The 16,357-nt window shown below is 39.3% G+C and overlaps 1 protein-coding gene across 1 annotated transcript; it reads left to right on the top strand.

The window, feature by feature from the left end:
• The first annotated feature begins 2,058 nt into the window (after nucleotides 1-2,058).
• Nucleotides 2,059-13,109, top strand: fam83b (family with sequence similarity 83 member B). The gene is made up of 6 exons (XM_074646397.1): nucleotides 2,059-2,211; nucleotides 5,029-5,502; nucleotides 6,791-6,955; nucleotides 8,040-8,164; nucleotides 8,499-10,610; nucleotides 11,022-13,109. Exons 2-5 carry the CDS (start codon nucleotides 5,053-5,055, stop codon nucleotides 10,522-10,524), a joined length of 2,766 nt encoding a protein of 921 aa, XP_074502498.1. The 5' UTR covers nucleotides 2,059-2,211; nucleotides 5,029-5,052; the 3' UTR covers nucleotides 10,525-10,610; nucleotides 11,022-13,109.
• The last annotated feature ends 3,248 nt before the right edge of the window (nucleotides 13,110-16,357 follow it).

Here is a 16,357-nt window from a genome sequence, read left to right as displayed (position 1 = left end):
GCTGCCATCGCCATGTTGAGAGCCGTTGAGAGGCAATAGAAATGCTCCCAATCCTGAATTTAGCACCTTTAAAACATGATAGCCTGTTATTAGTATAAATTACTCTGTTGGAGGCTTGAAGGAATAGTTTGACATTTTTGGAAATACGCTTATTAACAGTTAGCCTGGCTCTGTCCAAAGGGAACAGAATCGCTGAATTGTTTTTTTTTTACACTTTTGTACAGATTAAACAAACAAGATAAAACATGTTAATGAGTTTTAGAGATTCTGGTAGGACGATTTTATTATATGCAGTCTTAATGCTAAGCTAAACTAGACAGCTGCTGGCTGTAGCTTCATATGCAGCGTACAGAAATGAGTTAAATTGATCTTCTCATCTAACTCTCGGCAAGAAAGCACATATTTCCCGAAATGTCAAAGTATTCCTTTGAGTATTGTTAGTGATTAAACTGAATGTTTCAGCTCTTTCTCAAACTCGAGCTGCAGACTGGCGAAGGTGTCTTTGTGAATATCACCTGTGCAGTGTGTATTTGCATGTGCAGGCATATAGTGGTGAGATCAGTGTGTGCATGTGTGTGCATGTGTGTGCATGTGTGTATATGCTACAGAGAGAGGGAGGACTGGTGTCATCTAACCAAATGTTATTTAGCGCCTCAGGGTAGTTTACATACAAACCTGGGCTGACCTGAGAAATGCTATGGGGCTGATGGAGGAGATACTGTAGATACTTTGGATGACATCCAAACGCTAAAGTTCCTCCACCACCGGAGGTTAAAACATTATTCCTGTCACATCGATGCCTGGTGGGTAGTGTTAATTGAAGCAGCAAAATTTAATTTTGCGAGCCGAATTAGGAAATGGCTAATAGAAAACGCACCTCCAGTAATAATCACTTGAATAATTTATCACATATGTGCTGTTCTCAATTTTATTTTTATTATAGCAAATGTAGAAATTACTTTTTTCAGGTTGAACAATTTGAGCAAGGCCAAAATGTATTGATTAAAAATAACTATAAATATTTCAGATTAATTAGTTCCGTTAATCTTATGATTTCCGCGTGTAGGTTATAAATCTGAAGGCACGGTGACAACAGATAGAGTTGAAGTAAACTCTTTAAAAAGTTTTGTATATTTCCTGAATAAGAAAGACTGAATGAATTTTTATATGAATCTTTAGAAGGTTTTCCTGAAGGGCAGAAGACTTTAAAAAAGAAGACTTGTGATTGCTTTCACACAGTGTTATGAATGTATGAGCACAGTCTGAGTGTTCGCAGTGGAAATGTTTACCATAACATTATGTGCTACTGAACACAATCAAAGGCCAATATAAAAGTGAAAAAAGTTGAATCCATCTAAAACATATGAAACTTTGCACAAATATATTCATGAAACCACAAATATTTGTGATAATGTCAGCCATTGAACAATGTCACACTGAACCTGTTTGTGTTGTAGCCTTGAAGGTAATATTTATGTTGTTGTTAGTTCTTGTGAAATGACGCTGGTGACTGCAGCTTTTCCAAAGAATGCCGATGTTACATAATGAGCCAGTTTCTTAAGAAACTCAGAGAAAGCCGATCAGACAGGGTGAAGGATGTCGAATGTCACCACTCAATCTCCTTCCATCCCCATCCTTCCTTCATTTACAAGGACATCAGAAGTGCTTGTTTTGCTCCCTACAGATGTGTCCCTACCACAGTTTGAATAGGTCCATGCTGATATTTCAGCCACATCTGAAGTAGGATTAAAGTGTATCAAGATACAAAGCAAGTGAATGTTGTAAATTAAATAAAATCATGCATTATTGTCTCAGTTTGTACACATTTCACAGCTTTAAACAGAACACCTTGATGAGGTCCAGCGCCATTAACCCCTGAAGTATCCATCAAAGCCTCTTTGTGTCTGTCATTATCTTGATTTTCGTCAGCGTGCACTTTGTCCCTGAAGGGAAGGAGGGGAGTGGCTAAATGTCTCAAACAGGTTTATGGCTGCCTGTGAGCAGGTTTCGAGCCAGACCATTTGCATGTCAAAACTGGAATCCACACCCTCCATCTGCAGACTGCTTATCATGTTGAGACACCTCCCTGTCTTTGTTTCTTCCAGCTGGCAGTCTCTCCAAATATTGAACATAAGCTGAACATACATACAAATCTAAGCGGGATACTCTGGGAGCAGTCAAGAGGATTTTCACAAAGTTCACAAACCAAATGTAAGTTACCGCTGTAGAGCATGAGATAATGTAGTTGTGACTAGCAAGAGGCAGCGTGTCAGTAATAATATCTAGCACCTGAAATGAATTCTCTGAGCAGTGGGTGGTTAGGGATAAAAATGTGTGAGTAAATATGCTGTTTGTACAAGGTTGTGATGTATAGTGTAGGATTATGATTAAATACGCCGCAACAAACCTCTAAAACTTAGTTGAAAATGTTAATGTATGATTGTACAATCACAGCAACAAGGTCTTATAAAAGAGTCTATACCTGAAACAACAACAGGGAACGGCTGTACTCATAATACCATTGCAATACCGGCAGTGAAGCTCACCTGAAAGCAAAAGTTAAGCAAACTTTCCCATGTCAGCGTCTGAGCCGTATAGCTGCTTTAAAATCACAGATTTAACTTTTTTCTCTGCTCTCTTGACATTTAGGTGTATCAGACATGACAGATAACATATCATCTCTACTAAAGAGAAATACTTGAACCTTTAAAATGTCAATGTGTGATTGCTTTCATCCAGGGAGGTCGGATTTATAATATCGAATATCATTTCAAGGTGTTTTATACTGTAAAAGTAGTGGAATGAAATCTTAAAACATGAATTTTTTAAAGGTTTTTTTGCAAGCTAACCTGACATTTGTCATAGAGAGATTCACTCAAACACAAAAAAGCTGCATTTTATTCCTCTTTTTGTCAAGAAATTATTTAAAAGATGGTAACAAAGTTTTTACTTGGTCTATGAATTATAGACAAAAAACATCTTTGATGAACGTGGAAGAAATATGACCTTTAGTTTTACTGTTGTTTTTGTTTCACCCCACCTTAAGTTCGAGGCGCATTACAGGTGCAGCAAAAACATTTCACCCTTGGGCATTCGCTGCTAGTCATCCTTAAACTCCAGACTGTGAACAGGTTCAGCGTCTGATCATGATGAGTCAGTTTTCATGATCTGGCTTGTTGGAAGCAAAATGTTTTAATCCATAGAAATAACAGTCATTTAATGTGCCGTATGATACTGTTAAAGAATGTCTTATAGATGGAAATAATAAGTATACATTACTCAACATATTGGAATATATGGGCCTCTTTACTGCTGTGGTAGACACAATCCCAACGTAAACTATAATTACTGTCTCGTGGTTGTATACCTCGAGGCAATTTTCATCCATGTCTGTCCATAATGTCATCACTTCATCATTTTATCCTGTTAGACATTTCTGTGAAATTGTTATAATTAGCAGGTGAATTCTTGAGTTATGGCCGGAAATGTGTTTTGTGAGGTGACCTTTGACCACTAAACTCTAATCGCTTCCTCCTTCAGTCCAAGTGGATGTTTTTAACAAATTTGAAGAAATTCGCTCAAGGCGTTCCTTGAGATATCGCGTTCACAAGAATGGACCGGACGTGAGGTCACAAGTGACCTTTGACAACCAAATCAAATCAGTTCATCCTTGACGTTTGTTATGCCTCCGGCCACGACTGTCGTCGCGGCAGAAGCATAACAAACATTGTTACCTTTACATAAAGGTCCACAAGGTCCTGACTGACTACTGAGAAACAAGTTAGGAAGTAGTTCCTGAATAACTTTGAATCAGTTGGTTTATTGAGATTTTGTACACTATTTATCCATTCTGTTCTAATGTAACCTATCATTATCTACTTTAAAGTCTGTGATTCAGTTTTACTTGGAACTACAAATGTATTTCATAGGCTACATACCATGAAAAACAGAAGCAAGGTTGTACTAATCGCAAATTAATCACATTTTATATCCTCTCAAAATGTACCTCAAAAGGAGATTTGTCAAGTATTTAATACTCCTATCAACATGGAAGTGGGCTAATATGCTGCTTTATGCAAATATATGTATATATTTATTATTTTAAATCAATTAACAACACAAAACAATGACAGATATTGTCCAGAAACCCTCATAGGTACTGCATTTAGCATAAAAAATATGTTCAAATCATAACATGGGAAACTGCAGCCCAACAGGCAACAACAGCTGTGTGCATGACTGTAAAGGGGAGACTCGTGGGTACCCATAGAACCCATTTTCATTCACATATCTGGAGGTCAGAGGTCAAGGGAACGCTTTGAAAATGGCCATGCAAGTTTTTCCTCACCAAAATTTAGCGTAATTTATTTACAGTATGGCAATATATTGAATGGTAACCCCTGTATCATGATACATTTCATATCGCCAGATTCTTGCCAATACACAGTCCTAGTTGACACCAAGCTTTTACATTTTCTGAATGCATAAATAGTTTCTACAAAGTGTAAGGAGATACTTCCTCACAATCTAATGAAAAAAACAGATGTATTCATGCAAAAATAAAAATGCAAAGTGAGTAGAGGAATAGAAATTTAATGCATAGAGGTTCAAAACAGTGAGGCAGATAAGACTGCATGTTTTCCCAAAGCTGGCTTCTGTGCTCAGTGTGCTGCAACAATGATGATGAACTCTGATAAATATTATTCAAATTCCTTTCACAATAAGAACTTTCTTCTACCAATGGATTCCTTAGGTTTTACAGTTTCATATGATGCCAGTACATTTGCTCTGGCTTTAAGACTGAGCCTGCTACAACCTAAAAATCGCAAGTTGCATTAATGCGTTAAAGAAATTAGTGGTGTTAAAATGAATTTGCGATAACGCGTTGACTTTAAAAGCCCTAAATATAACCTTTGAATACAGTTTATTTTGCCTCATTTCGCTTAACAAGAGCCAGTCTCTCAGCATGTTAGAATGTTTGTTCTCTGATCCTCTGACATCATTTCATTGATTTCCATTAACTGACAGGTCCTACTGACACGCTCTGGGGCGATGGAGTCTCCAGAGTTATCCATGCTGTCCTCCTTGCGGGGAGAATTAAAATCAGAGGATTACATCCCACCCCACTATAAGGAGACATACCGCCTGGCGATCGATCGCCTGGCCAGCGGCGGCAGAGACAGTTACCAGGAGTTCCTCAAGGGAGAACGTATCGGGAGCTTCCTCTCGGAGGAAGAGCTTCTCTTCATCACTGCAAACGCAGAACAACTCCCACCTCAAAACCATGCAGAGGAAATCACCGGTCCATCGGACACCACGTCATCCTCGGGGACGTACTGGCCCGTCCACTCGGATGTGGACGCGCCAGACTTGGATTTGGGGTGGCCGGAGGTCATGCATGAAACACCGCAGACAAATATAGATCTGCTCTTTAATCCACCCAGACAAAACAACCCCACCATCAAAGAGGTGATTCGGAAGCATATTCAGGATGCGAGACAGGTAATCCAAACGACCTGCATCGATGTGCTAAGACAGAGCTCTAATATGTGGTGTTCAGACTGATAACGCTTTGTTTCAGAGCAGCAAATTGCCTCAGATGTTTTGTTTAGTTTGTGCTCTTCTAAAGTATTTTGCAAGCACCTTTACCGATCAGGGCATGTCCACAGACCTTTGTTGCTCTCAATTTTCAGTTTAGGGAGTGTCTGCTGGGATTATTGAGGTCAGAATCTGGTTTTGCAACTTACCATCATGACAAGAAAGTGTGGGAACCTTACGAGCACTACATTAGAGTCATCTCCATTACACAGTTAACGCCTCAGTTAGTTCTCAAATTGTCACGATGAATCATAGACTAATTTCGTAGCTCAAAATTGTGGTAAGTAGACAATTAATGTTCTGCTGCATCTGTGCAACCTTGTTACTGCTGCACTTAGTTACACCTACTTACATGGCAAAAGACTGACAGGGAGATCTGAAGAGAACAAAATAACAGCTCAAAAAGAGCTTATAAAACTCTTAGTTTTTTCCACATAATTACAAACCAGTGCTGTGTAAAGTAATCCAAATGCGGATAAATACATCACTGGTCGCTGGAACAGCTGGAATGTCTCTCTATTTTTGGGGGATGAATAACATTTGTATAAATGTTTGCGTTTTTTGGATGCTGCATGCATGATTAAGAATGACTAACACTTCTCATGGTTCATCTCGAGGGACAGAAACCTCCTACACAGGAAATTAAACGAGGGAAAGAAAATGAGTCCAAACAGCATACGATATAGTCGGACTGATTTCATTAATGAGCTCATTACATGCTACTGGAACACACAGTATGATGTTGCTTCTTCGAAAAATTCAATATTTTCAAACTGCACATTATCCTGATGAACTTTCATCGCAAGTGCAATGAGAGAGAAGAGCCTTTAACCTGGCTGCTCGAATAATCGCAAAACTGTTCCAGGAGTGACAGATGGATTTGGGATCAATAAAAAAATGTTTATCCCCAGATATCCTTCACTTCTCTGTATCAATCTCAGTAAAACCATATTGGTTACGTTCACTGCATATGCTTAGTCTGTCTCCGTTTATGATACCATTTTTCACTTTGAGGTTTTGATCTGTTTCTAGCTGTCAGACTCACATTTATTATTAATGTTAAAAAATGACGACAGGGACTGTGTTCTTAAATAGGTCATTCACAGGTTTCACAAGTGTAAACTGGTCAAATGCGTTCTGGTCTTTGGCACGTTGTTGAACTGATCATGATTTATTCACTTTGTCCCCGCAGGTCATTGCCATTGCGATGGACATGTTCACTGATGTGGATATATTCAAAGAAGCTGTGGACGCCTCTGTACGAGGAGTTCCCGTCTACGTGCTTCTGGACGATTACCATTTGAAAAGTTTCCTCAAGATGGCTGAAAATCAAGATGTCAAAATTCAACAACTCAGAGTGAGTATATGATTTAAAAAAAAAAATTGTTTTGTTCTGAATTTTAACTAACATTATTGATTATAACATCCATTACAGTTATATTTAAAAAAATAATAAAAAACTATTATTGTTATTATTATGTTGTTTTCTAAAATGATCTATAAAGTTAACAACATTTTTTAAAATTATTTTTACTATTATGTTATTGTCTATTCAGGCTGGTCTCATATGCCGTTTGTACCTACGAAAAGTAATGCACTGTAATTCGTACAGTATATATCCCACAAAATCAATTTGTATTAAATCTACGTAATTGTGAACCAGGAAGGTCGGGGTGGATAGGCGGATCAAAAAACACTAGAGTTTTTGCCCAGGAGACCGGTGTTTGTACCCCGTGTGAAACCAGAAGTCAACGTTGATTTATTTGTCACGTAACTTTCGTATTTCAGTTACGCCACTCCCGCAGTTATTTTAACCCAAATCACGATCTTTTCCTGAACCTAACTAAGTAGTTTTGTTGCCTAAACCTAACCAAGTTGTTTCCTGTGAAGACAGAAGTTTATTTTGAAAGACTGGAGCCGAAATTGACAAGTATGTCACATGTGGCTGGACATTTGTCGGAAAACACATGAAAAATTATGATACAAACCGTTGTATGAGGATACGTTAAACTTTTCCTTTAACAAGAGGGGGAACTGTTGAGGGGATGTGAACTGGCATTTTTTTTACACTTGCATACAAAGGTGCAAATGTTGATTAGAGTAATTTTTAACAGTGTTAGACTTCACTGTTTTTATTTTGAATTTTATTTCAAACCTGGTTTCTCCAGTTTTTTTGGGTGGAGTCGTAATTATTTTTCTTGGCAAGAGATGCTAAAGATTAAAACACACCCGTTGAGTTCACATTAAGTGCCTATCACACAACAACAACAACTGAGGGACTCAACAAATGCAACATGTTTCAAATCATCAGATTTATCTGCCCAGAACATCTGTTTTTCTCAGAGTTTTATTTGATGATTGACATACTTATTACCTTCTGCTGTAAGATGTAACCGTGATACATTTTTTCTGACATTTTCCTTTCACTGCTCTGACCACAGAACATGAGGGTGCGCACTGTGAAAGGTCAGGATTACCTCTGTCGATCGGGAGCTAAATTTCATGGGGCAATGGAGCAGAAGTTTCTTTTAGTCGACTGCCACACGGCGATTTATGGCTCATACAGGTAAATAAAACTGCAGACTACTGAGGCATAAACTGAATGCACTTTTAAAGCAAAGCACTACATTTACTGGCGCTCTCCACAAAATTGCTGTCATCATTTCTTATTGATGCTTTTTGAAGAAGTTGACTGATCTTTCTAGAAAATGTGGCAACACAAAGCAACTCTTTACAAAGAAGTGAATCCTTTCAAATAATATGTCTGTACTTCTTTGCTCCATCTGGATAACAAGTTACACTTAAACCCAACACATAAAGCAACATTTTTTAAGAGTGACATCAGTCTGTTTTCTCCACATTAAATCAATAAATAATCATGTTTTCATGTTTGTTCGCAGCTTCACATGGTCATTTGAGAAGATTAATGTGAGCATGGTGCAGGTCATCAAGGGCCTCCTGGTGAAGTCTTACGATGAGGAGTTCCGAACACTCTTCGCCCGGTCGACTGTGCCAGCTGAACTCTGCCCCCCAGAGAGTTTGTTCCAACGCAACGGTCTAAATGGACGACAGATTTTGCCAAATTCTCATTCTCCCCAAAAAATTGAGCGGAGGGATCAGTTGAGGCATACACTGAACACAGTCTATCGGAAGACCTGCGAGAGGAAACAAGGCCTGAGAAACCTCGAGGACAGGCTCTTAGAAGAGGAACCTTACGAGTTTGGGCGCCATATTGAGAACGGGATCGGTGTTCACAACCAGATGCCCCAATATCAGTCCACAGAGACGATGAACTTCTTGAAAAGGCACAGCTACGCTGGGGAGAGACAAGACGGACATATGCCACAGAACATCCGGCCCATGGGTAGCAACTGGAATATCTCTCGAGAAACAGTAAATGGAACAAACCACTACCCCGTGGACAATTACCTAGTGCCACAGATGCAAAGAGGTCAAAACGTGCGTCAGTCTTACAATGGCAACGACAAACAGATTATGTCCATGCAGCAGAACATGCCAACGCTAGAGAATACATCCAAATCGTTCATGCGCACTTTGAGGATCGAGTCTTACCTCAAAAACCCTGACGTCCCATTCGGAGACTCATGTGACTATTTAGACCAGTTTGAACCACAGGACAAGGCTAACTCCTTCATGCAGGGAAGGATGAGGTCTTCCCTTGTTTTCAGGTCCACCATACCAGAGCAAATGGAGCCAAACAGACCCATTAACAACATGAACACCGGTGTAAACCCCTCAGCAGCACCAAACACTCCTTTTCACTACTCATCTATGCAGTGGAATCCAACAGCAGCAGGTGGAAATAGATTAAGTAATGAAGAGTTCATGTTAAAGAAGCAAAGTTTGCAGATTCCGGATGACAATCGGAATAACGCAGGCTATGGTCCAGGTAGAAACTCTTTCAACTCTGTATACGCCAGCTTAGGCAGAGCTAAAGGTGGACACATGATCCCAAACCCAGACATCATGACAGATAATTGGAACAAAAGGCATAGCGTGGCCGATCCGAGATCAAATGCTGAATACCCGAAGGAATCCTCGGGTCACATGTATGGAGCTCTCGCAAGACAGCAAGTGAACAGAAGCACAGTGGAGATAAATGCACAGAGTGGAGGATACGGGTCTAATCTGAAAGAGGATCAGAGATCTGCTTCTCATTACGATGTCAAGAATATCACAGACACAAAGAGCCCCGGTACTCCCATGTGGCAGGAGCCGCCATCCAGGACTTTGTCCGCAGCAGCCCTTAATGTCAATAGCAAGGATTCAACACCTAAATCCACCAGCATGGGCTCCCACCATTTCCTAAAGAACGGTTCCAAGAAGATAAAATCGTTACTGAACATACCAGAGAAAAAAGAGGATTCAATAAGAGTCAAGGAAACACCGAGTATGAAGTCAGGTTGCAGCACAGACACCTTAACAGCTGAGGATGAGGATAGGATATCACATCGCCAAAGCACAACCAACTCTATCAGGTCCTCCTCGGAGCAGCAGAGGAAGCGGATAGAGGATGACCACCGAGAATCTTCAAAACCTCGATTCAGAACTGAGGAGCAACACATTCTGCCACAGGTCTCTCTCTCTAAACCTGACGCACACAAGAAACCCAGCGTTTTCGACAGAAGCGCAAGACCCGGCATCGACTCAGCAACCTGGAGCGAAGATCGCGGCACAGAGACTCGCCTTTACAGCCGATTTGAGCCTTTCTTAGAAAAGAAACCCTCGATACGCTCCCCACACGGCTTTGGAAACGGACACTCTCAAGAGAAAACCAAAGGCCTTTCTAGAGGCGAGGCATCTATCGAACACAACCTCACCCGGGCTGCACGAGGGCACCATGAAAATAAGCTGGAGAAATTCATTCATAGAGTGGGAAATCTCATACACAAGAACAAGCAGTGAGACTACACAGGTCACCTATACACGAATCCGGGGAAATACCCACCCGATTCGATTGTTATCAGGCCATTAAATAGGCGTTATAAGTTGCTATAAGCACCATAGATGTGGGTCATTAGGGGCCTACTACACCTACTACGTTGTTAAAGTGAAAGTGAAACGTTACGTTTTGAACACACGTTTTGTTTGTGTTAGGTTTAGGCAATAAAACTACAACTTCTCTAGGTTTCGGCAAAGAAAAACGTGTTTTGGGTTAAAAATAACTACGAACACAAAGACAACTACACATTGTTGGTTTCACATGGGATATAAACTCCGGTTTCCTGGGTGAAACCCTGTGTTTTGAGTTTCACACTGTCTATACTACAGTGCTTGACTTTCGCTTCTGCTCATGTCATAATTACTACGGTCGCTAGAGGTTGCTGTCATGTTCTTTTATACTTTCTTTCCGGTGATCTACCATGTGAATAGATGATAAAACCTACTATTGGGTGTAGTAGGCCCCTATTGACCCACATCTATGGGGCTTATAGCAACTGATAACGCTTATAGCCTGACAACAGTCTAATCGGCTGAAATACCGGAGGTAAACAGGTCGGCATTACTGCGGTGGCGTCTGCACGTGTGAATGCAAGCTGTCCTAAGAAGTGTACAATTTTCTACTTTTACATTTACTTTCTATGTAACGTTACCTTTGACAACGATGTCTAGGAGTTCGGGAAGAATTTGAGCAGGTTTTCAGCTGCCTAACGTTAGCGTAACATGGTGAACAAGTAACGTCAGCTAAGTTAACACTGCTTAGCTAACATTAGCTAACATTAGCTAGCGTTAGTGGGCTGAAGAACCTGTTTGAGAATAAATTAACTCAATCAACGAACTGTGGCGTTATTGTGAAATATAGTGTTAGTTGCTCTAACTACTTCATGATCACAAAGTAAACATCATTAATCGGTCGGCATCACAAACAGAACACGTTCAAAGCGTCTGCTTACTGTGTTAACTGACTCATACTCATGTGTTTATTATCTACGCCAACTAGTGACTATGAACAACCAAAGACGCATTCGGCGGAAAGTCACACAGTTAGCAGACACTGAGTCAGTTGCGTCCGAAATTCCATACTAACATGCTATTTAGTACGCTAAAACAGTATGTGAGATATTTTAGTATGTCCGAAACCTTAGTATGAAACCAATAGTACGCAAATTGCGTACTATTTCCGCTGAAATATTACAGTATGCAATGCTGGACTATACAGCGCCATAAATATCCCACAATGCAATGCAGTAATGACGACAACGTTCATAACAGACGTTGACGGACGGCTCTGTAACATCAATAATGCTTCAATTTAACTGTAAGTATAAGATTTGACTTTGCCAGGCGTAATATATATTTTGAATTAATTCAGACTTTGTCTCTCACAAACCGTCGTTTTGGTCACATGAGGTTGACACGGGTTACCATGGTTACACGTCTCCAACTGGCAAGGAGGCTCTCAGGATTGACGACGTAAATTACAGTTCAGTGCGTCCGAAAAGATACATACTACTGTTTATTCACACAAAAGTATGTTGAACGATAGTACACATACTGGGTATGTAGTGCATAGTATGTGATTTCGGACGCAGCCTACGACTTGCCACGGCAGTAATGGCAGCGTCACTACATGGCAGAACACACAAAGCGGTCGCCGGATTCGTCTGTTACCAATGCACATTTGACTCATGACATTTGTATTCTTATAGTTGGTCTTTATTTTTGTTTACTTTTATTTTTTTTTACCAAACACTGTTTACATTTTGAACTTGTGTTATTGTGTACAGATGCACTGATGAATTCCACTGAAAGGAGAATATGTTTTATATGAATACAGACCTTTACATAACAAAATCATAAAAGCTGTCTTTAAGTCTGTCCTCCACTGGTGTCAACCTGAAGCAATACATTCAAACAGATGCATTAAGTAGTTGTTGTGTCAAAATATCAGAGATGGAAAGAAGTTATTGCTGCAATTGTAGGTGTGTGTGCTCATGCCAGAGTGTTGTTACTACTGTACGTGAAGGCGTTGCAAATGCCATCAGCATACAATCTAACCACTTCTCCACATAATGCAATAAATGCCAACCTCAGACAGAGGTTTTATGAATGCTATGGGGGTTGCAATCATTTGTTAAAATGGACCCAAACAGGGTAACCTACGACAGAGGCTTTCCTCTGCGAAAAACATCATTCATCCAAGATTTGTTTTAATCTATGAACAGTGTGATTTTTGGCCTTAATGTAAAACTCTATGTGTACTACAAGTGCAATGAAAAATGCAGAACTCAACGGCCACTCAGGGATGATTCAAGTATTTTATCATTCATTCTTTACTCAAGGTGACGGATTTGTGGGTGTAAAGCATACTGAAATAATTCAGCTCTTTGATTCATAAATATTCATTCTTTACAGTTAGGTAGGTTGGTTCTCTGTGTTTTGCCTCAGTAATATTTGTAGAAATGTAGTGTAGTGGATCTCTTTAAAACACAGAGGATCCGCTTTTAGTGTACTTTCTCATGACTATGCTGATAAAATGGTGATGAAAATGATGGATGATGATCAATGTGTTTCTTCCTGTCTGACATCTATCGATGAACCATGCGTATAATCTGCTTATTTTCCAGTTCAATCTAAACGTTTTGTAAAACGATACCTTGGTAAATTATAAAAATGGAAGTGACTAAAATATTTTTTTGCTGATCTTTACCTTTGGGCTACAGCTTTAAGACCAATCCCAGTTTTATTGCACCTTCCTTGAGTGTAACAGGATGGACAAGACAGATTGATTGTTGAAAATAATAAAAATAAACTACCTGCACGCTGGAATCAGAGCTCTCTTAAGCTTTTACTAGCGACGTTTTGACTAAACAAAAGTCTTCCAGGCAACTGATTATTAAAAGAACATAAAACAATAATGGAAAATAATTTAAATGAAAACTGCAGGCAAAACGCATACTCAAGCATAAATGTCATAATAACCCCACATCACAAACAAAGAAAAAAAGTCGGACACAAACCTCATAAACCTCATGCTTAAATGGCTCTGAAAATTACAGTGATTAGTGATTAAAGTGTATTCATTCCCTTGTAATTAGTTTCGCTGTGTGAGTACAGATATGTGGTTAATCCAGCTTTATCCAATAAGTAATGAGTGAAAGAGGCAAACATTGAAATAAAGATACGTAAATAACGATTTAAATACTCAACATACTTTTGTCATCCAATCTATTTTATTACTCTATTAATATAGAGAAGGGAGTCAAATGAAGCTGTGTGGTGAAATTAATATTCTTCCTAAGTCCCACATGTCCCAGCCAACACTGAAAACAATATCCTGCCGCACTCTCCAGTCAGACCGTGCTGTGTCTCTTATACATTTTCATCATACAACTTTATATAGGATATTGAGGCGGAAAACACATCAATGCATCCATGTTTTTCTAGATTCCTATTTCTCAAGATAAACTCTTGTGCCTGAAACTCAGTCCAGCTGTAATTGACATTTAATAGAACATGTTATGGTGTCCAGTGTCCACCCATTAGAATTAAAATTAAAGAGACACACTTTTTCTAAAGTCTTGTTATTAGGGCTGTCACAATTAACACAATAATAATGCTTTAACGCCAATTCCTTTTAACGCCACTAATTTCTTTAACGCATTAAAGCAAATTGCGAATTTTAGGTTGTAGCTCAGTTTTAAAGCTACAGTGAAGATACTGGCAACATATGAAGCTAGAAAATATGAGGAATGTCATGCTAGATTGTTAGAAGGATGTTTAATAACGCTCCAAACAAAATTTTGGTGAGGAAAAAACGACATTTTCAAAGGGGTCCCTTGACCTCTGACCTCAAGATATGTGAATGAAAATGGGTTCTATGGGTACCCACGAGTCTCCCCTTTACAGACATGCCCACTTTATGATAATTCCATACAGTTTTGAGCAAGTCGTAGTCAAGTCAGCACACTGACACACTGACAGCTGTGAGTTTCCCATGTTATGATTTGAGCATATATTTTATGCTAAATGCAGTACCTGTGAGGGTTTCTGGACAATGTTTTACATTGTTTTGTGTTGTTAAATGATTTCCAATAATAAATATATACATATATTTGCATAAAGCAGGCATATTTGCCCACTACCATGTTGATAAGAGTATTAAATACTTGACAAATCTCCCTTTAAAGAGAGGGTAGGCAGTATATTTTTGGTATTATTGGGCAAAAATTCCATAATAACCTTTCAGCATATTGACTTCTGCACCTCCTCATGGCTCTGTTTTCAGGCTTTAAAAAATCTAAGCTGTTGCTGTCTGTGAAATCTTGCAGATGCCATTAGGAGCACAAGAGGACACCGGAGGACACAGTGGAACATGATTTTTTTCAGATTACCTGTCTCATGCACTACTGTCAGGATATAGTGACCGTTTTATAAAAATAACTTTTTTGAATCATATTTGCTCCAATTCTACCCACTGAAGCTTTAATGTACATTTTGAACAGATACAAAATGTTCGATTAATTTGCAATTAATAACAAATAAATATTTTAATCAATTGACAGCCCTACTTGTTATATTGGAGTTTATGTACAAAAGGGAAAAGAGGAATTTATCTGGATGTATTTTGCACAATCAGATAGAAAAATATCAGTGCAACTCCAGCTAAATCTCCGACTATAAACAATTTCCTCAAAAATGTTTTCTTCCTTACCCTTGTCCCACAACCAGCTACATCACCTGCCATGATATCATACATTATTACAGTGTAGGACCTGCATTTGTATTTGTTTTTTTGCAGTACATAGTTGTGTTGGTTCCTTCCTTTGTCGGAGATATAACTTTAATCTCTTTCCTCCTTGGAAACTGACTGGACAGGTGCCCTCTCTATCAGAATGATGACTGAGTGCTGGCAAATAGCTGTAAACTAGACACAGGAGCATTTTCGGGCACAGCAGCAACTGCTTCACTGTTACCCTATCCTATCCCATTATATTAAAACATATCCTACTGAATCCTATCCCAGTCATCACCTCTCATCACCATCCCAGAGCAAGAACAGATACATTAGAAATATATTCAAAGACAATAGCCTCAATATTATGTGATGCAACGCAGCAACAAGACGTCCTCCTCCGCCTCTACTGTCAGCTACAGATGCTCTCGCTTTGATGGTGGTCTTTAGCTGACTACGAAATGTGAGACTGAACTTTTTGGATACACCTCAAGCACATCTTCCAACTCCTGATACTGAGCTTGACAACACTGTTGGCACTTCAGTGAGCCTCATTGAAATGCAGCTCAATTCAGCATTCGGGCTGCTAGATGTGATTGCATTGCTGCCCCCACGTACAAGTAAGAGAGGAGAAGGAAGTAAAGAAGAAAGTATAGAAGCTCCCACTTGCACAGTCTCTGACCATAAGTGTTGTAAAATTTAGCAGGCGGCTGTTTCTGCAGTGGTAATAACTCAAAAGGACAAGTCATAGAGAGTTTGCCTCCTTCTGTATCTGCTGATAGTCATACAAAGTTTTAAATACCCTCAAATATTCTTGCTACAGAAAGCAATTTCAGGTGTTAACCAACAATACTGAGCTGTCTATCCCCCTTAGCTCAAGTCCCTTTCGCTGACAAGCATACATTCCACAAATGTAATCTGTTTCTGTGCTCCTTAAACTTACTGACATTTTGAGGTTTATTGCTTTTTGTCCCACAAAGTTGATCCAATCTCTGTGACATTTTGCACATTTCAGCTGCATCCCCACGGAGTTGTTTGGAATTTACTAAATGTTTCACAGCG

This window comes from Sebastes fasciatus, chromosome 9, assembly GCF_043250625.1.
Source record: "Sebastes fasciatus isolate fSebFas1 chromosome 9, fSebFas1.pri, whole genome shotgun sequence".
Taxonomy (NCBI): Eukaryota; Metazoa; Chordata; class Actinopteri; order Perciformes; family Sebastidae; genus Sebastes; species Sebastes fasciatus.
Note: the sequence above shows the minus strand (reverse complement) of the source record. Positions and strands in the feature narration are given on the sequence as shown.

What these genes read in the sequence shown, in the direction of transcription:
- fam83b (XM_074646397.1), top strand. Translation starts at nt 5,053, where the DNA reads ATGGAGTCTCCAGAGTTATCCATGCTGTCCTCCTTGCGGGGAGAATTA. An exon ending in TCAAAATTCAACAACTCAGA is followed by an intron (nt 6,956 to 8,039) that starts GTGAGTATATGA and finishes CTCTGACCACAG; the next exon opens with AACATGAGGGTGCGCACTGT. An exon ending in GCGATTTATGGCTCATACAG is followed by an intron (nt 8,165 to 8,498) that starts GTAAATAAAACT and finishes GTTTGTTCGCAG; the next exon opens with CTTCACATGGTCATTTGAGA.